Source organism: Haliotis cracherodii, unplaced genomic scaffold (genome assembly GCF_022045235.1).
Source record: "Haliotis cracherodii isolate W230 unplaced genomic scaffold, xgHalCrac1.p SCAF_14, whole genome shotgun sequence".
NCBI lineage: Eukaryota > Metazoa > Mollusca > Gastropoda > Lepetellida > Haliotidae > Haliotis > Haliotis cracherodii.
Genome location: NW_027266269.1, coordinates 11139894 through 11160419, shown reverse-complemented (window position 1 = coordinate 11160419; position 20526 = coordinate 11139894). Strand labels below are relative to the sequence as shown.

The window sequence follows — 20526 nt, the reverse complement described above, 5'->3', positions numbered from 1 at the left end:
TGAGCAGAGACCTGTGTTACTAGGGTTCGATGACGCGCAAACAACAAGTCACACAGTCAGTTTGGTCGCCTCTTACGACCAGCACATGTTGCTGGGGTCCTGTTCTAACCCGGAATCAATCCCCAGAGAGAGTGAGTGAGAGTATGGTTTTACACCGCTTTTAGCAATATTCCAGCAATATCACGGCAGGGGACACCAGAAATGGGCTTCACACATTGTACCCATGTCGGGAATCGAACCCGGGTCTTCTGCGTGACGAGTGAACGCTTTAACCACTAGGCTACCCGACCCCCACCCCAGAGAGAGTGATGCATGCAGGGGGAGGCTGTGGGTCTGCCAGATAACAGCACTACGAGGGCTAGTAGTGTTAAAAGAGTGTATGATGCGATGTTTGCCTAGACAGTCTCCATCTTGGAAACAAACTTATGAGAATTATTTTCTCAACACTGAAAGCTGTGGGGTGGACAGTGCTGTAAAAAGACACTTCAAGTTCTCGAGAAATAGCGTAAGAAATAAACCCTCGTTTATTTTAATTTAAACGGCAATGCCATGGCATCTGTTTTTCCATATAATTTAACAAGCTCCTCACAGCGATAGTACGTTCCCGGAGCTCTCTATACTATCACTGCCACCAGTCAAAACTCCCCACTGTGAATAGGTGGCCACAACCATGCTTGGAGTTGAACTCGCAACTGAATGACCGTTATGTTTACAAACAAGTGACGACTGTCGTGACGCCGAATACACTTATCGCTGCTAAATTACTTTCTTTGTTTGTCAATTTGAATTTCTGTTTCTTTAAAACTATCGTGTTATTGATATAGTAAGAATGTAAGGGAGAAGTTGCTCGATTTTCCGTTAGTCTGCAATCTCGAACCAATCTGATTATCAAAACAACAAAGTAAATTCATCTGGAAAACATGGTCAGTCGTAAACCTTTTCAAAATGAAATATGATGGCATTCCCAAAGACAGAAACAAAAGTATAAACGTTACTACATATGGGGTTGGAGGGCAAATTTCAAGATTCTTGTAATTGCCGCGTCCACACTGGTAGCAGCGATGTTACCGAGAGTGTAACGAAGGTGTCACGCGCTGGGAAGGAGCTTGATAATTTAATAGTCAAGGGGAGACAACCCAGACTGTCAAATTGCTGATAATGCTGTAAGGGGTATTTGTTTTTTATTGTTGCAAGGGACACGTCACATGTTCAGAAATATGGTGATTTTTCTCAGCCTACTTGAGAAATAGCAATGAAAAATGAATCCTTTTCATCCAAACTGTGACAATATTAAGTATATACTATGATGAATGAAATCTTGATGACATGATTTCTAGAACTAACTGCCATGAGCTGATTTCATGCTTAAACATGGGACAATTCACACAGCAGGTACAACACATGAACATTATTATTCAATTTGATGATTGGGTTACATTCGAAGGTGGATCCAGAGAGTCTGGCTCTTATTTCAAAATTAGAAGCACGTCTGTTAGGCCAAAAAAGAAAAAACAAATGTTTCTCATCCTCATTCGGGGGATTTAAAACCTGAGAGTCAATGCTTTCTTTTCTTGGTTTCAAAGTCAGCCATTACAAATTTCCCGCATTTCAGATTTTAGTTTTCAATTAGAGTTATCTATTCTTTACTGTGAGACCGCCATGTTGTATACATTCACGACAGCCCAGGGATAATGTAGCTTTTAATCATTTTTTAAAACAGGGCCATGTTCACAAAATGTTTGAAAAAATGTCTTGTCACAATGTCATTAAAAAATCTGGATTTGATGAGAAACTTTTTTGTGTGGCCTTAGTTCAGTTCTTTCACCAATTTCAAGTTACTAGCCTCTCCTCAGAGACCCTGGATCCTTTCATAACATTTATAGGATGAATCTAAACTAAACACTGGAAAACCAAGTGAAAATTTATAACAAGTAAACAAACAAACTTTCTGGATATTTTTTTATAAAAACACCAAATTTGTGTTTAACGAGAAATATAAATCAAAGACAATTACTTGTTTCCTTGGTGAACCAGGGGTACTAAAATTCAAAATGGCTGCCATGCAGAGCCATGCACTCACTCGCAGCCATAGTTTGGGATGCACCACTCGACATCGCTACCTCTTGTGATGTGAGGTCTGTTTCAAGTGTGGCAGGTGCATCCATCTCCACCTGCTCCGCAAACCCTCGCTTTACAAGCTCTTCGTTAATATCTATGTCCTGAAACAAAAGCATGGTAGCATTTACAACAGGCACATATAATAGTTAGATAGCAATTTCATTACTGCTAATTCAAAACATCTTCACCCCATACTCATGAGCGATAAAGCGAGATAGTGTATCACAAAAGTATTGAACTCTGATAAAAGGCAATTCTATTACTGTGATTCATCTAGACCATCTTCCAGAGGCAAGCGTGTCCACTAGCCTATATCAAAGCCTACCGTATATGACAGGGTATCCTGTGGATAAAGCCGACCCCTTTCTACAGAATCTTTTTTCTGGTCCTCAAAATTCGGCTTATACGCGGTCATATACGGTAGTTTCTACCCTTGCCACATCAAGGCCACTTTTCTTGGCCCGACCCTGGCGCCACCTCACATCAAAAACAAATAATGGCCCTAAGTTATGAACACAAGATATCCAATCAGATCGCTGTTCTTATCTCGTATAGCTTCACAAAGATGGTGACTACCATAGTCAACGCCGAAGTCGATCAGATAACGAAAACATTTGCGATTTCATCCCTGACACAAAAACGCAGGCAATCGTTGGAGGGTTTAAAAGATGACAAAGATATGTTCTCTGATTGGACAATTGATATATGCGATAGTCCAATCATATTTAGCACAGGAAAGTGGGCTTGACGTGGCAAGGATGGAAACAAGACTTTGATGAAAAGGGTTCTGGATGCTCTTGCCGCGGGAAGATGCATCTAGACCTGTTCTGAGGACAATATCTGGTTCAAAGTCTGCAGGAAATTTCAGTAAAATTTAACAAGTTGAGAATTAAGTTCCCATTCATGTTTATACATATCCTACATAGGTTTAGAAACCTACTGCCACTTTTGCCTTTTGTATTGTAGATATCTCCCTGTCTCACCGTAACATTGTGAGAGGTACTACTTTCAAGTGAGGCCTGCTTGGAAATTTGAATTGTTTAACCAGCCCCTTAAAATGAATCTGATGTTGGTTTTTGACTGGTTAAAAGTCACAATTTTCCTCACATGCTAAATTCCATGACGTGAATCGAACCTGCAGCCTGACATACCATGTTTAGTTTGAAAGACCAAGGATCATAATCACAGCGAATTTCAGTGTTAGAAATTGCCAAACTGCCCAATAGTTAAAGTATAATAAGGACCAGTAGAAATGTGCCATTTTGAAGGGCTTTGCTATTAATCATCATTATAAGGACTAGTGGACTAAAAACACAAGAAAGAAATTAGCAAAGCTGACATACCCCCGTTATTCCCGCTGGTCAACAACAAATAGTAAATAGTTTGTTAATTAATGAAATATACCTGTTTCTTTAAGTCAGAGGAACTGCCCTTTCCTTTGTAACCCATGAGGATGCATTATGTTTGAAATAACACATGTTTTTGCAAATATTTTTCAATCTACTGTGTGGGATAATCAATGCTTAGCACAACATACATTCTTGGAATCCTTTGATACTGAATCCTTTAACTACAAAGCATGACGCATACTTATTATACATTAAATGAAACAGAGCAAAAGAGAATTACCGTAGTTCCTCTATCAAAAATATGTCTCCAATAAAATAAATAGTTAAAAAGGTATGGGCCGTACAAAACACCCACACTAAAAGTTTAATTTTCATAATGTTTCCATGGAAACGGCAAAAATTAAAAAGTTCAGAATTTTCAAACTAGCAAAAGGCACAAGTACTCATTGTGGTAAATGTGTGTAGCAAGTTTGGTGAAGCTAGGATGCATAGTTAAAAAGTTATAGGCCGTACAAAAGCTCGAACGGAAGGACGGACGGATGGACTTCGTAAACGGGGGTATAATTAGTTTCTACCGCTGAATCAGGGATTAAAACCCACGATCAAAAGGTTCATGGCAAGCTAAGGCACAGCTGGGGATGCAAGTCGACAAATTGTGCTGCCTGAGATACTGGGTACAGCTTTAATATTTGAAGATTTGAGATCCGTGAAGATCCGGGGTAGAATAGGTCTTCACAACCCATGCTTGCCGTAAAAGGCGACTATGCTTGTCGTAAGAGGCGACTAACGGGATCGGGTGGTCAGACTCGCTGACTTGGTTGATGCATGTCGTCGTATCCCAATTGCGTCTCGATGATCATAATGTCAATCACTGGATTTACTGGTCAATACTCGATTATTTACATACCACCGTCATATAGCTGGAATATTGCTGAGTGCACTGTTAAACAACAAAGAAAGAAAGATTTCACTCATATTTTTTCAAGTATTCATTTATGTTGTTTAATACCGCACTCATCAATATTCCAGCAAAACGACGGCAGCCTGCAAATAATAGTCTGGACCAGACAATCCAGTGATTGATGTAATGGGCATCTTGTCGTAAGGTCCATTGATGACTCAAGTCACCGAGTCTGACCACCTGACCCATTTGGCCGCATCTTATGACAACAAAGATTACTGGGGACCGATTCCCACCTGGAATCCCTGTTTGGCATATTGGTTACCGTATTCGACGTAATAAGCGCCCAGGGCGCTCTCAAAATTAGAAATAGGGGGCTCTTACTAGAATATTATTTTGGTGAAAAAAACTGAGTTGAAAGATAAATATCGTTATTTATGCTGAAATATTTATGTACAACAAATATATTTTTCCATAATTCAATTACCCATAATTAAGGGTGCATATAACACATGAGTGCTTATTATACGCGAATAAATAATGTCTTGTGTACATTGATCAAACGGAAGGGGTGCTAATTGGGATTGTTATATCTTAACAAATGTCACCGTGGGTGTTTATTAGAGCGGGGCGCTTATTACGTCGAATACGGTATATGAACCTGCTATTTACCTGTGTTCCATTAGTGTCGTAAAGCTGTAAGCAGGGTACCATTTCCGCCCCCCGGGACTCGTACCGGACAGTTCGCGCCACCAGGACTCTCCAGTGGGCACAGTAAGTCAGCTCCTCGAAAACATCGATAGCTTGCTCACTCCAGTTGCCTCCTGATAACAACAAAATGATCATCATGAATTAAAACCAGAATTAGGACCTGTGTTCCGTGTGGATGTGCGTGGATGTGTGTTCATGACATCATCCACTGGTTTTGTTTCAGCGATGTCTTTATTTTAGGTATGGGCATAATGCTGTTAATTTGTTTTAACGCTGCACTCAGCAATATTCCAGTCATATGATGGCAGCCTGTTAATAATCAGACCAGATAATCCAGTGATTGATATCATGAGCATCTACTTTCACAATTGGGATACGATGACATGCATCAACCCAGTCAGTGAGCCTGACTAACCGTTCCTGTGAGTCATCTTTGACAAGCATGGGTTGCTGAAGACCAATTCTAACTTGCAACTTCAAGGGTCACATTACATGCACAAAAGTCTTGAATTAGACTCTATGCCCCATCTCCGATCACCTCACCTGTCTGCCGTAACAGGCGACTATGCTTGTCTAAGAGATGCGACTAACGGGATCAGGTGGTCCGGCTCGCTGACTTGGTTGATGCCTGTCATCGATCCCAATTGTGTGTATCTATGCTCATGATATTAATCACTGGATTGTCTGGTCCAGACTTGATTATTTACAGACCGCCGTCATATAGCTGGAATATTGCTGAGTGCAGCGATAAACAACCAACCAACCAACCAACCTGTCTGTCTGTGGTTCCTGGAGTTATCTGCCGTTGATCGTACATACAGAATGGATAACGCAGATATCGTGGCTAAGCCTTCCACAATTTCTCAAAACACGTTTCTTAATTACTGTAATACTGATGTGTGTTTCTTTTTAGATAATAAATGAATAAATAATTATTTTGTTTTAAATTGTTATGTCTTTCTTACTTACTGTCTTTCTTAAACACAAATATTCTGCCAACCCCCTTACCCCTATTTCTATGCCTCTTCAAAAATGGTTGAATTATAATGGTGAGGCCATCTCGGCAGACTCAGAGCTATTTCGCTCAGATGCATTGCATATAAATGCAACGAGGGAGAAAACAGACTTAAAAGGCTCCAGAAAACATGAGGTAAAATTTATTCAATTTTGAAATTTGAAGAATAACAACAATATTTTTCATAGGCGGCGAATCGACCTTGAGTCAATTTTTAAAGGGGGGCAACACATTTTTGGAGCGTAGAAAGTGTACTTTGACATAACGAAAAGGAAGCGAAAGAAAGCACTACAATTCTCTATTACACTCACCTTTTGGCGTTACATTAGCAAGTTTGCATTCAATAGCTTGGAATGGTAGACTTAGGAAATCAGGTCTGTAAAATAGAACAAATTACAATAAGGCTACAATGAGAATACTATATAAATATGATACAACTACAAAGGATGCTGTTTGTGTTTTTAAATGGCTAGAGGTGGGTTGAGAAGAAAACCTTTGCTCTATTTGAGTACCTGCACATGCACACACACAAACACACACATACACATGACATACAGACACACACATACACATAAAAACACACATACACATACACACAGTAGCACACAGTGACACACACACACATACACATAAACACACACAGTGACACACACAGACAAATACACACACACAGACACACATACACATAAACACACAGACACATACACACACATACACATAAACACACACAGTGACACACAGACACACAGACAGACACACATACACACACACAGACACATACACACACATACACATAAACACACACAGTGACACACACAGACAAATACACACACACAGACACACATACACATAAACACACAGACACATACACACACATACACATAAACACACACAGTGACACACAGACACACAGACAGACACACATACACACACACAGACACATACACACACATACACATAAACACACAGACACACATACACACGACATACAGACACGCATACACATCCACACAAACACACACAGTGACACACACAGAGAAACATACACATAAACACACACAGACACATAAACACACACACAAACACTGACACACACACAGACACATAAACACACACAAACCTCCACAGACACACACACAAACACTGACACATACACAGATGCAGACACATACACTGACACGCAGGCATGCATGCACAAACACACATCATACACACAAACACACATGCACACATTCTTTGTTCTGAGATGATATATCAGTTAGCCACGACAGAACGTTAACTCGATGCATAGAAATGGTATCTAATGAGAATGAGTGTAGTAGCCTCTATTAACTCATAGGGAAAGTGTGCAGTTCCTTGGCCATGTAGAACAGTATTCGCATGACAACATCTGCTGCACATTCAGCTGAGCGTGTACACTTACCGGAGTTGTCTCAGCTGGTCTCTAGCCACCCAGCAGTTGTCTCCGTAGTCGACATAATACAGGTCAGCCCGGTCGGCGTCGAACCCGACCACTCGGGCCCGGTACCACGACGGGTCTTGGTCAAAGGGCGCAGCAACCATATCCCCCACAGTGACGTCTGGGATCTGGCAATCCTGAGTTGGAAGAGATAAACTGGACTGAGAGGGATAAAGGTTTGTGTCAGAGATGACAGGTACGACAGTCACAGCACATTGGTGAGTGAGTGAGTGAGTGATAGGCAGGGTGAGTGAGTGGCAGAGTGGGTGAGTGGCAGGGTGAGTGAGTGAGTGAGTGAGTGAGAGGCAGGGTGAGTGAGTGGCAGGGTGAGTGAGTGAGTGAGTGAGTGAGAGGCAGGGTGAGTGAGTGGCAGGGTGGGTGAGTGAGTGCGTGAGTGAGTGAGTGAGTGAGTGGCAGGGTGGGTGAGTGAGTGGCAGGGTGGGTGAGTGAGTGGCAGGGTGGGTGAGTGAGTGAGTGAGTGAGTGGCAGGGTGGGTGAGTGAGTGCGTGAGTGAGTGAGTGAGTGAGTGGCAGGGTGGGTGAGTGAGTGGCAGGGTGAGTGAGTGAGTGAGTGAGTGAGAGGCAGGGTGAGTGAGTGGCAGGGTGGGTGAGTGAGTGAGTGAGTGAGTGAGTGAGTGGCAGAGTGAGTGAGTGGCAGGGTGAGTGAGTGAGTGAGTGAGTGAGTGAGTGAGAGGCAGGGTGAGTGAGTGGCAGGGTGGGTGAGTGAGTGGCAGGGTGAGTGAGTGAGTGAGTGAGTGAGTGAGAGGCAGGGTGAGTGAGTGGCAGGGTGGGTGAGTGAGTGCGTGAGTGAGTGAGTGAGTGAGTGGCAGGGTGGGTGAGTGAGTGGCAGGGTGGGTGAGTGAGTGAGTGAGTGAGTGAGTGGCAGGGTGGGTGAGTGAGTGCGTGAGTGAGTGAGTGAGTGAGTGGCAGGGTGGGTGAGTGAGTGGCAGGGTGAGTGAGTGAGTGAGTGAGTGAGAGGCAGGGTGAGTGAGTGGCAGGGTGGGTGAGTGAGTGAGTGAGTGAGTGAGTGAGTGGCAGAGTGAGTGAGTGGCAGGGTGAGTGAGTGAGTGTCAGGGTGAGTGAGTGAGTGGCAGAGTGAGTGAGTGGCAGGGTGAGTGAGTGAGTGACAAGGTGAGTGAGTGGCAGGGTGAGTGAGTGAGTGGCAGGGTGTGTGAGTGAGTGGCAGGGTGGGTGAGTGAGTGACAAGGTGAGTGAGTGAGTGAGTGAGTGAGTGAGTGAGTGAGTGGCAGAGTGAGTGAGTGAGTGGCAGGGTGAGTGAGTGAGTGGCAGGGTGAGTGAGTGAGTGGCAGGGTGAGTGAGTGACAAGGTGAGTGAGTGAGTGGCAGGGTGAGTGAGTGAGTGGCAGGGTGAGTGAGTGACAAGGTGAGTGAGTGAGTGGCAGAGAGAGTGAGTGAGTGGCAGAGTGAGTGAGTGAGTGGCAGGGTGAGTGAGTGAGTGGCAGGGTGAGTGAGTGGCAGGGTGAGTGAGTGAATGGCAGGGTGAGTGAGTGACAAGGTGAGTGAGTGAGTGGCAGGGTGAGTGAGTGGCAGAGTGAGTTGCAGGGTGTTTGAGTGAGTGGCAGGGTGTTTGAGTGAGTGGCAGGGTGGGTGAGTGAGTGAGTGAGTGAGTGAGTGGCAGAGTGAGTGAGTGAGTGAGTGAGTGAGTGAGTGGCAGAGTGAGTGAGTGAGTGGCAGAGTGAGTGAGTGGCAGGATGGGTGAGTGACAGGGTGAGTGAGTGAGTGGCAGAGTGAGTGAGTGGCAGGGTGAGTGAGTGAGTGACAAGGTGAGTGAGTGGCAGGGTGAGTGAGTGAGTGGCAGGGTGGGTGAGTGAGTGGCAGGGTGGGTGAGTGAGTGACAAGGTGAGTGAGTGAGTGAGTGAGTGAGTGAGTGAGTGAGTGAGTGGCAGAGTGAGTGAGTGAGTGGCAGGGTGAGTGAGTGAGTGGCAGGGTGAGTGAGTGAGTGGCAGGGTGAGTGAGTGACAAGGTGAGTGAGTGAGTGGCAGGGTGAGTGAGTGACAAGGTGAGTGAGTGAGTGGCAGAGTGAGTGAGTGAGTGGCAGAGTGAGTGAGTGAGTGGCAGGGTGAGTGAGTGAGTGGCAGAGTGAGTGAGTGGCAGGGTGAGTGAGTGAATGGCAGGGTGAGTGAGTGACAAGGTGAGTGAGTGAGTGGCAGGGTGAGTGAGTGGCAGAGTGAGTTGCAGGGTGTTTGAGTGAGTGGCAGGGTGTTTGAGTGAGTGGCAGGGTGGGTGAGTGAGTGAGTGAGTGAGTGAGTGGCAGAGTGAGTGAGTGAGTGAGTGAGTGAGTGAGTGGCAGAGTGAGTGAGTGAGTGAGTGAGTGAGTGGCAGGATGGGTGAGTGAGTGGCAGAGTGAGTGAGTGGCAGGGTGAGTGAGTGAGTGGCAGGATGGGTGAGTGAGTGGCAGGGTGAATGAGTGAGTGAGTGAGTGGCAGGGTGAGTGAGTGAGTGAGTGAGTGAGTGAGTGGCAGGGTGAGTGAGTGGCAGGGTGAGTGAGTGAGTGAGTGAGTGGGTGAGTGAGTGAGTGAGTGGCAGGGTGGGTGAGTGAGTGGCAGGGTGAGTGAGTGGCAGGGTGAGTGAGTGGCAGGGTGAGTGAGTGAGTGAGTGAGTGAGTGGCAGAGTGAGTGAGTGAGTGGCAGGATGGGTGAGTGACAGGGTGAGTGAGTGAGTGGCAGGATGGGTGAGTGAGTGGCAGAGTGAGTGAGTGAGTGAGTGGCAGGGTGAGTGAGTGGCAGGGTGAGTGAGTGGCAGGGTGAGTGAGTGGCAGGGTGAGTGAGTGAGTGAGTGGCAGGGTGAGTGAGTGGCAGGGTGAGTGAGTGAGTGAGTGGCAGGGTGAGTGAGTGGCAGGGTGAGTGAGTGGCAGGGTGAGTGAGTGAGTGGCAGGGTGAGTGAGTGAGTGGCAGGGTGAGTGAGTGAGTGGCAGAGTGAGTGAGTGGCAGGATGGGTGAGTGACAGGGTGAGTGAGTGAGTGGCAGGATGGGTGAGTGAGTGGCAGAGTGAGTGAGTGGCAGGGTGAGTGAGTGGCAGGGTGAGTGAGTGAGTGAGTGGCAGGGTGAGTGAGTGGCAGGGTGAGTGAGTGAGTGAGTGGCAGGGTGAGTGAGTGGCAGGGTGAGTGAGTGGCAGGGTGAGTGAGTGGCAGGGTGAGTGAGTGAGTGGCAGGGTGAGTGAGTGAGTGGCAGGGTGAGTGAGTGAGTGGCAGAGTGAGTGAGTGGCAGGGTGGGTGAGTGAGTGGCAGGGTGAGTGAGTGGGCATAGTCAAGTAACCAAGTCACATCCAGGCCAAAATCCCATGGGCAAAGTCACTATCCATCTGCGAGAGACGCCAAGGCACCCAGAGTTACCTCCCCTACACTACTAACCTACAGGTTCTGCACCAAGTCAGAATCAGTTGTTCCTCCCCCCTATACCCTGGTTCAGATCCCCCTCCCCCTATACCCTGGTTCAGCTCCCCCTCCCCCTATACCCTCGTATAGCTCCCCACTCCCCCATACCCTGGTTTAGCTCCCCCTCCCCCTATACCCTGGTTCAGCTCCCCCCATACCCTCGTATAGCTCCCCCTCCCCCTATACCCTGGCTCAGCTAGCCCCTCCTCCCTATACCCTGGTTCAGCTCCCCCCTCCCCCCGTACCCTGGTTCAGCTCCCCCCTCGTACCCTGGTTGCCTCGTCCGTGGTGTAGAATCGTGTCATGTCCTCGGTGACTCGGTCCAGCTGTAGTGCGGTGGAGCTGAGGATCTGGATCCAGAAGTGGCCGGGGTTCTCCACCGCCGACACGTACACCTCCAGGTAGTCCTTCTGGTCCGGCCAATCAGAAGCCTTCTTCGTCTCATCCCACGAAGCCTCTTGTGTCACAACTGTAACAGCAACAACAGCATCCTTACAGGAAGCAACAGAGCTGACTTACCTCACAGAGTCAATTACTTCCTGCCGCATGGGGAGACTTCTTAACTTGCACAAGTACGGTTCTCACTTTAACAGTGAGTTTGGTTTAACACCATTTTGAGTGTTCATATACTAATCTTCCTAACTTCAAATCTAATGTTTGACTTGAGACCTTTTTCTTTGAAAGTTTAAACACACAAATCAAAAGAGACTTCTTTCAATATGAACCAATCAGATTTCTTCAAATTCGGGATCGATCAATGAAAGTCCTTCTTACCTGCTCCCTGCAGTGTGTGGGCGCTTCCTTCCTCATACTTGCGTTTCTCTCTGCCTCTCTGATCCTGATTAGCCGCTGACACGGCCGCCTTGGCACGGAACGTTTCTTCCTCCTCTACCTTCTCTCCAATCAGACCCTGTCAATACAAACATACCCATGTTAACGCTGGTACATTATTCATGTTCACGCTGGGACATTATTCATGTTTACACTGGTACATTATTCATGTTCACGCAGGTACATTATTCATGTTCACGCTGGTACATTATTCATGTTCACGCTGGTACATTATTCATGTTCACGCTGGTACATTATTCATGTTCACTCTGGAACATTATTCATGTTCAGGCTGGTACATGATTCATGTTCACGCTGGTACATGATTCATGTTCACGCTGGTACATTAGTCATGTTCACGCTGGTACATTATTCATGTTCACGCTGGTACATTATTCATGTTCACGCTAGTACATTATTCATGTTCACACTGGTACATTATTCATGTTCACACTGGTACATTATTCATGTTCACGCTGGTACATTATTCATGTTCACGCTGGTACATTATTCATGTTCACACTGGTACATTATCCATGTTCACGCTGGTACATTATTCACCCATTGGGTTAGTGAGTGAGTATGGTTTTACGTTGCTTTTAGCAATATTCCAGCAATATCACGGGGGAGGGGACACCAGAAACGGGCTTCACACATTGTACCCATGTCGGGAATCGAACCCGGGTCTTCGGCGTGACGAGCGAACGCTTTAACCACTAGGCTACCCGACCGCCCCTCACCCATTGGGTGAGTGAGTGAGAGAATCCAGGGAAGAGAGCTTCTTTTTTTTAAAATACTGAAAGTTATCAGGGGTCTGTGGGACTATTTGATTACTGCGTAAATTGTAATGGCAAATAAGACAGCTTCGCGATAAATCGTAAGGAACTATGCAGAACAAAGCGTGGTTTATTTGACAATAAAACATTGACCTATCATGATGTCATTTCTGGAACCTGTGAAGATCCGAGGTAGAATAGGTCTTCAGCAACCCATACTTGCTGTAAAAGGCGACTATGCTTGTCGTAAATGGCAACTAACGAGATCGGGTGGTCAGGCTCGCTGACTTGTTTGATACATGTCAATGATCCCAATTGCGTGGATCGATGCTCATGATGTCTATCCCTGGATTGTCTGGTCCAGACTTGATTATTTTACAGACTGCCATCATATAGCTCGAATATTGCTGAGTGCGGCATTAAACAACAAAAAACAAAACAAAAATCATTTCTGGAGATTCGAATATGCGATGGCAACCTGATGACATCCTAACTTGCACAACGTTATTTGTGAGAGGGGAGTGTCTAGTGAGTTGTTCCCCATAGTTGTGGCTATGCAGATGAACGCAGTGGCCGAATGATCGCTTCCAAAACTGGGAGAGATATGACAATCATTATTGGGAGAAAAGGTACAGATATTTGATGTGAGAATTGCGAGATTATGACCAAACTTAACCCCACTGTACAAAAGATAGATTTGTCCGACGTTGCCGCGGACGGATTCTATCGAGGGAGTTATTATTTAAATACGGGTAAATATTTTTAAAGTGTCTACTTTTTACTAACATCCTTAAAGAGACTGTACATAATGTTGATATCTAACATTAAAAATAAATGACTGGTGGTTGTTGTTTATCGTACAATAAAACATTGCAGTGAGAATAAACCACTCTGGGCTGCGTCCCTCATGTTTTATTCTTCTTCCAGTGTTTTATTGTACGATAAACAACTCCCACTCGCGTTTATTTCTGAAGCATCCCCGAAGTTACCCTTGACATTATAGGATAACTTTCAATCTGAGGATGAGCGAAAAATTCTCATCCCTGTAAATGGCAGTTCACCATCCTGTTGGGTTCCAGGTCAAAGAAGGTACCAAGCAACCTTTTGTTTGTTGTTACCTAACTCATCTTGCCCTTTTTTTTTACCTGTTGAAATCTTAGATTTAACGCCGCTTTTAACATTATTCCAGTTATATCACGGCGTGTCAGATTAATGTGGGAGGAAAGCCCGAAGTGATGCAGGTCTCAGACGTTTACCACTTCGGTGAAACCCACGAGCACGGGTATGGTGCTGACAAACCTAGAAACATAATCGGGGCGAACCGGGATTCGAACCCACAATCTAGGTTTCTGGCGTGCCCAAGGGACGAAACTCTGCACAGTGAATCCCGGGGCTTTAGAGAACTGGGCCACTCGTGCCCCTGCTGAAATTTTAGAGAAACTACTAAGTGTTTGTTTTTTAAAAATCAGTAACTCATTAAGCACGACTTATAGAAAACAGAAAAATTATAAAATCAAACAGAGAAAATGTAGCTTGTAATTTGCATCCATTTGACGACAGAGTGTACGTCAGTGTCGTCACTGTCTGACAAGGTGAACACAGTCCGAGTCTGGTTACAGTCGGAAGTTGGGTCAATAACGTGGGCTCAAGACAAACCTTGGCAAGATCAATTTGTTGCCTCGAGCCTGTTATGGCGACAGTTCGAGGGGCGTCTCTGCCATATGCGTCTTGGGTTCGGTCAATATAGATTTTGGCTTTTGATGCACGAGACATCTGCCTGATGTTCTCGCCATTTCGTCCTGAAATATACAACAAGTTCTGGTTTTGAATACATGTTCGAATAACTATCCACAAATTTAACAGAAGAAGTCATGTTTGCAATTGTGAAAGATGGTGATTAGTTCTGAAAGAGTTATTCCCCTTTTACCACTGAAACAGATTTCAGAAGAAAATAATCCTAAGGACAAATAATACTGATGCAGTTCTTAATAACAACAACAACAACAACAACAACAATAATAATAATAATAACAACAACAAGGGCAAAAGTGAGCGTGGCTCACTAATACCCCTGACCCACCTAGTGTGTCAGTAGTTTCAAATTAAATAATGGATAGGGTTAGGGTTTGAAAAATTCAATAAAAAAATGGAAAATTAATAAAAACAATTTTTTTCTTTTGACTGCACCCCTCCATATGACATAGATTATATGTACTAAGTTTGAGATGAATCCACTGAATAGTTCAAGAGAAATTGCACGGAAAAAGTTTTCAGACGGATGGATGCAACCTTTGTATAACTATATATACCCCTGACCTAAAAGGTTGGCGGTATAATAATAAAACTGACATTTAAGGGCCCAGTTTCCATCGTAAGGAGGGCCACACAAGAGAGTTGATGTACAGATTTACAATTCTGGTGACTGTGAATTCACTATTCACCGAAAGGCTTCATAACATACATCGTGCCAAAATGAGGAATTCACGAAAGTTATTCCCTGATTACCCAAGAGGACAGTTTTCAGAAAACAAACTCCTCAGGACAAATAATAATGAAACACATTCTGAGTGTCTTATTAACAGCTTGGAAAGTAAGAAATTGTCATGAAAGAGTTATTCCCCTTGGACTAACAGGCCAGTTTGCCAGCACGACTGCAGTGCACACATACGAAATGCCAAGTCTGCATCGTTAGACTAATGCGTACATGAATGATTGACACAGTTCGAATATTTACAGGGGTTATAAACCTATCACCGTATTACCCTGTATTGCATCAGGTTCCTGACAACCTCGGTAAACCTTGTAACAAGCTCATCTTCCAAACCTAGATTTTGAAGTGGTTCTCTTCCAAACCTAGGTTTTGAAGCGGTTCTCATCCAAATCTAGGTTTTAAAGCGGTTCTCTTCCAAACCTAGGTTTTAAAGCGGTTCTCATCCAAACCTAGGTTTTAAAGCGGTTCTCATCCAAACCTAGGTTTTAAAGCGGTTCTCATCCAAACCTAGGTTTTGAAGCGGTTCTCATCCATACCTTGGTTTTGAAGCGGTTCTCATCCAAACCTAGGTTTTGAAGCGGTTCTCATCCAAACCTAGGTTTTGAAGCGGTTCTCTTTCAAACCTAGGTTTTGAAATGGGTCACTTCTAAACCAGCTTTGAGGTTTTACATTTCAATTGTAATACCTAGGTCTTACAATGAATGTTTTATAAGCCTGCTTCTTGACATGAATACAAAAATGTCCTTATCCTGCCTTCTCTTCGTCTGACTTGGGTTTCATAAAACTATTTCAAAACCCCTGTCAGATCAGATTTCAGCCTGGTACTGATTGTACTGAAAGTCACTTTCATTTTGTATCCCTGGTAATTAAACAAGTTTGTATTTTAATCATATTTTCAAAAACAATCACTTATATGGTTTGTCATCAAGGTTTGATAGATAAGCTAATATTTCTTTATTTTTATACCCTAATTGGCCAACTAGAACAGCCATACTTAAGAAATGAGGCAAGACTGAAGAAATTGTTTATGAAGGAAGTCATCTGATGATTGAGAAGTATGTGTTTGACTACTTTTTGCATTGAAGTCCCAGACCATTACAAGGGCTAATGAGGTGACTATGCTTGTCGTAAGAGGCGACTAACGGGATCGGGTGGTCAGACTCGCTGACTTGGTTGATGCATGTCTTCCATCCCAATTATGTGGATCGATGCTCATGATATTAATCACTGGATTGTCTGGTCCAGACTCGATTATTTTCAGACCGCCATCATATAGCTGGAATATTGCTGAGTGCGTCATTAAGCAACAAACCAACCAACGAACAAGGGCTAATGGTTTCAGAAAAGTTTGGGGGAGTATTATAAATATCAACATGAGCAAGTCTTTGACCTTGGCCTTTTGTACAGAAGTAGTAGTATTAAAGAATAAAAACATATTGTGAAAAAACATCTTGAGTTGAGGGCTCACTCATATATCTAGAAACATTTTCTCCTGTCATATGAACAATCTTCTTGGACCCTTTTCCCTCATTTAGGGTGATTTTCTTTATTTGATTATACAATATAAGCAACAATACCCTTTCCATAATCAGAAGAACCTCTGCTACAAGCAGAGTCAATTGTATGACATCACATGTCAACCTGAAGACTGAAAGATTAACTGAGGCCTTGAATTTTGAAACCTTGAACAAACAACTTTTGAGAAAGGGTCATATGACACACTTTGAAAAGGTACTACGTTAATTGTACCTCAAAAGTTGTGAAATGTTGACACTAAAGTCATAAATATTTTGAGTAATAAAGTTAACTGTATGAATTTTTCAGAACTATTCTGGAACATTGGAAATTGCCATTCCTTAGGGCAATATGTGTCCTTTATCATATGATATGGGGAAATTAAGGAGGAAAGTTCACTCAATCTTGGAGAAAATAGTTGAAAAACAGAACAATTCCAATTGGTGTTGCTTACCTATTATCCTTCCCAGGCAATAGCCCGGTACCCGGATTTCTTCTGTGAATATGTCCGGCATTTCTGCGGTTATTCTGCGTATGAGTAGCTCCGCGTGTTGAGCAGCGTCCGAGGTTCCGCGGATTACCACAGTCCGTTCCTCGTCTTTTGTTGTACTCAGTGCGTTCTCCTCCTTGAAGTGCACCTTCGCTCCACTTTCTTCTTGTATCTGGGGACAGAGGGTTTCACCTATACATAGGAAGCTTTCAAATGTCTGGATGTACTGCAAGTATGTGAAGAGGCCTTAGAATCCCCTGTACTTGTTTTGAAGAAGTGAGTGAGTTGTAGGGTGAGTGAGTGAGTTGCAGGGTGAGTGAGTGAGTTGTAGGGTGAGTGAGTGAGTTGCAAGGTGAGTGAGTGAGTTGTAGGGTGAGTGAGTGAGTTGTAGGGTGAGTGAGTGAGTTGTAGGGTGAGTGAGTGAGTTGTAGGGTGAGTGAGTGAGTTGCAGGGTGAGTGACAAGATGAGTGAGTGGTAGGGTGAGTGAGTGAGTGGTAGGGTGAGTGACAAGATGAGTGAGTGGTAGGGTGAGTGAGTGAGTTGCAGGGTGAGTGAGTGAGTGAGTGAGTGGTAGGGTGAGTGAGTGAGTGGTAGGGTGAGTGAGTGAGTGAGTGGTAGGGTGAGTGAGTGAGTGGCAGGGTGAGTGAGTGAGTTGCAGGGTGAGTGACAAGATGAGTCAGTGGTAGGGTGAGTGAGTGGTAGGGTGAGTGAGTGAGTGGTAAGGTGAGTGAGTGAGTGGCAGGGTGAGTGAGTGAGTTGCAGGGTTAGTGAGTGAGTGAGTTGCAGGGTGAGTGACAAGATGAGTCAGTGGTAGGGTGAGTGAGTGGTAGGGTGAGTGAGTGAGTTGCAGGGTGAGTGACAAGATGAGTCAGTGGTAGGGTGAGTGAGTGGTAGGGTGAGTGAGTGGTAGGGTGAGTGAGTGGTAGGGTGAGTGAGTGAGTTGCAGGGTGAGTGAGTGAGTGAGTTGCAGGGTGAGTGACAAGATGAGTCAGTGGTAGGGTGAGTGAGTGAGTGGTAAGGTGAGTGAGTGAGTGGTAGGGTGAGTGAGTGATTTGCAGGGTGAGTGAGTGAGTGAGTTGCAGGGTGAGTGACAAGATGAGTGAGTGGTAGGGTGAGTGAGTGAGTGGTAGGGTGAGTGAGTGAGTGACAAGGTGGGCAAGTGGCAGGGTGAGTGAGTGAGTGGCGGGGTGAGTGAGTGAGGTAGTGACAGTGTGAGTGACAAGGTGAGCGAGTGAGTGGCAGGGTGAGGGAGTGAGTGAGTGACAAAATGAATGAGTGAGTGACAAAATGAATGAGTGAGTGACAAAATGAGAGAGAGAGAGAGAGTGGCAGAGTTAGAGAATGAGTGGGAGAGTGAATGGGTCTGAGGATGTGTCTGTGTGTGTGTTTTTGTGCATGCATGCATGGCATGAGGTGTAAGTAAGCAAGGGAGTTTGTGAGCGACTGCAGCAGGTGATCGTGGATAAACACACCTTCACACAGTATTTCAATAACATCACAGCGCATCAGCTAAATGTAGTAGGAAAGCCCAAAGTGATGCATGTCACAGACATTTACAATACCTACAAGCACAGGCACCCATTACAAAAAACAAATATCATTACAGCAGAAATCTGGGATTTGAACCCACGAGCATACAAATCTGGCAACAACAAGGGACACAACTCTGCAAAGCCAACCACAACCCATCAGACTGGGACTCCATGTAGTGGGAGAGAGCAGTCGGCATGCACTCAGCCATGTTACCCCGACCTGGCCTGATAGTTAAACATGATTCACCAACACATTTCCGTTCCTTAACTACCTTCCCATCAGTGGTCGGCAGTAAGAAACGGCTTTCTTGTTACAGAAATCATAAACACTGCCAACGATTTGGCTATTCCTGTATAAATAAGATATTCTCGCACTGCTCTGCACTGATTGAAGTCAAACTCACAGACTTGATGAATGGAAACTGTATGAAGCAGTGATCAGGTATTTTTGTTGTGCTGCTTTATAAATACAGATAAATGTTTCCTTTCTTGAATGTCGTCTTGATCATGAAAACCATGTTACACGGAATCAATAACATTGTCGTTGAGAAAAGACATTCATCAAGATTAAAAAAGCTGTTTGGATATCATTAACATTTTTGTAATTAAAGATGGGGGTAACTAATATAATTAATTCTTAACTTCAGATATCTATTTAATATTGCAGTGCCATTTATTCACCTATAGAGAGAGTGAATGAGTGAGTATGGTTTAAAGCCGCTTTTAGCAATCTTCCAGCAATATCACGGCGGGGGACACCAGAAATGGGCTTCACACATTGTCTGGAATCGAACCCGAGTCTTCGGCGTGACTAGCGAACACTTTAACTGCAAGGCAACCCGACCGCCCCTATTCACCACTGGGAAAAGAAAAGAACACTCTGACTCTTAAACTGATATGGGTTGGGTTGTTTACTCCCCAGGGAGCTGAGAATGAAAATTGAGTACACCCTGATCCATTGACTGGGGTATTAAAACCGTTGGGGAATGAACTATTGACATTGTCAAAGTTTAGTGTGCAAAAACATGCCCCCCAAATTTGATAAAGTGTTGATTTTATTTAATTCTGAAACTTGCTACCATTACAACGCGTTTAGTTGCACTTGTTGTACCACACAGTTGCATCCTGAACACTCTACAAGAATCATGCCTACCAATAGTGTGATTATGGTTTTCATGCCCCTTCTAGAACTATTGCGAGAACATCAGGGGCAGTCGGGTAGCCCAGCGGTTAAAGCTTTCGCTCGTCACGGCGAAGACCCGGGTTCGATTCCCGACATGGGTACAACACAATGTGTGAAGCCCATTTCTGGTGTCCCCCGCTGTGATATTGCTGGAATATTGCTAAAAGCGGCGTAAAACCAAACTCACTCACTCACTCCAAGAACATCACAGGGACACCAGAAATGGGCTCAACGCATGGAACCCATCTGGCAATGGCAACCCGAGCACCAGCGCTTCAGCCACTAAGCTAACCCACACCAACCCTACCTCACAGCCAGCCTTTCACAATAGGGACACAACCCTTAGTATCCCAGCAATAATATTCAGAATGATTCAAGACTGAATTCAGCTCTACAGGAAGGAAGGATTCCCAAGTCCATAACCAAGACGACCTAGTGGTTAATGTTATAAGCATCATCCTACGTTTTCAAGTGATGAGAACACACAATCAGCCACGGTCCTGAGCGTGACCACACATCTAAATCTGTCGACTCCTTCCACAGCCATTGTCTGTTGTTGTGAAGGTTTTGAATGGTGAAACACAACTGACTTTTCCAGGAATTTACCTGGGTCTATCTGTTTGTGCGTCCAGTGGACTAATTTTGTGGGGCCCTGGCATTAAAATGGGGGTCAAAGGTAATCACTGTGACCTACTGGCCAACCACATGCGACATAGTACACTTCATTACCTATGAGGGTTTGTTTGTTTGTTGTTTTACGCC

General features: G+C 44.5%; 1 protein-coding gene across 1 annotated transcript in view; it reads right to left on the bottom strand.

Moving 5' to 3' along the window:
* The window catches only part of LOC139460217 (titin-like), a 109313-nt gene that overhangs the window by 65257 nt on the left and 23530 nt on the right, over window positions 1-20526 (bottom strand). Inside the window, exons 3-10 of the mRNA XM_071241725.1 lie at window positions 17013-17220; window positions 14209-14351; window positions 11720-11855; window positions 11215-11414; window positions 7518-7690; window positions 6406-6470; window positions 5041-5192; window positions 2121-2219 (exon numbers count right to left, since the gene is read on the bottom strand). Coding sequence (XP_071097826.1) covers window positions 2121-2219; window positions 5041-5192; window positions 6406-6470; window positions 7518-7690; window positions 11215-11414; window positions 11720-11855; window positions 14209-14351; window positions 17013-17220 — 1176 coding nt within the window. The remainder of the gene's footprint in view (window positions 1-2120; window positions 2220-5040; window positions 5193-6405; window positions 6471-7517; window positions 7691-11214; window positions 11415-11719; window positions 11856-14208; window positions 14352-17012; window positions 17221-20526) is intronic.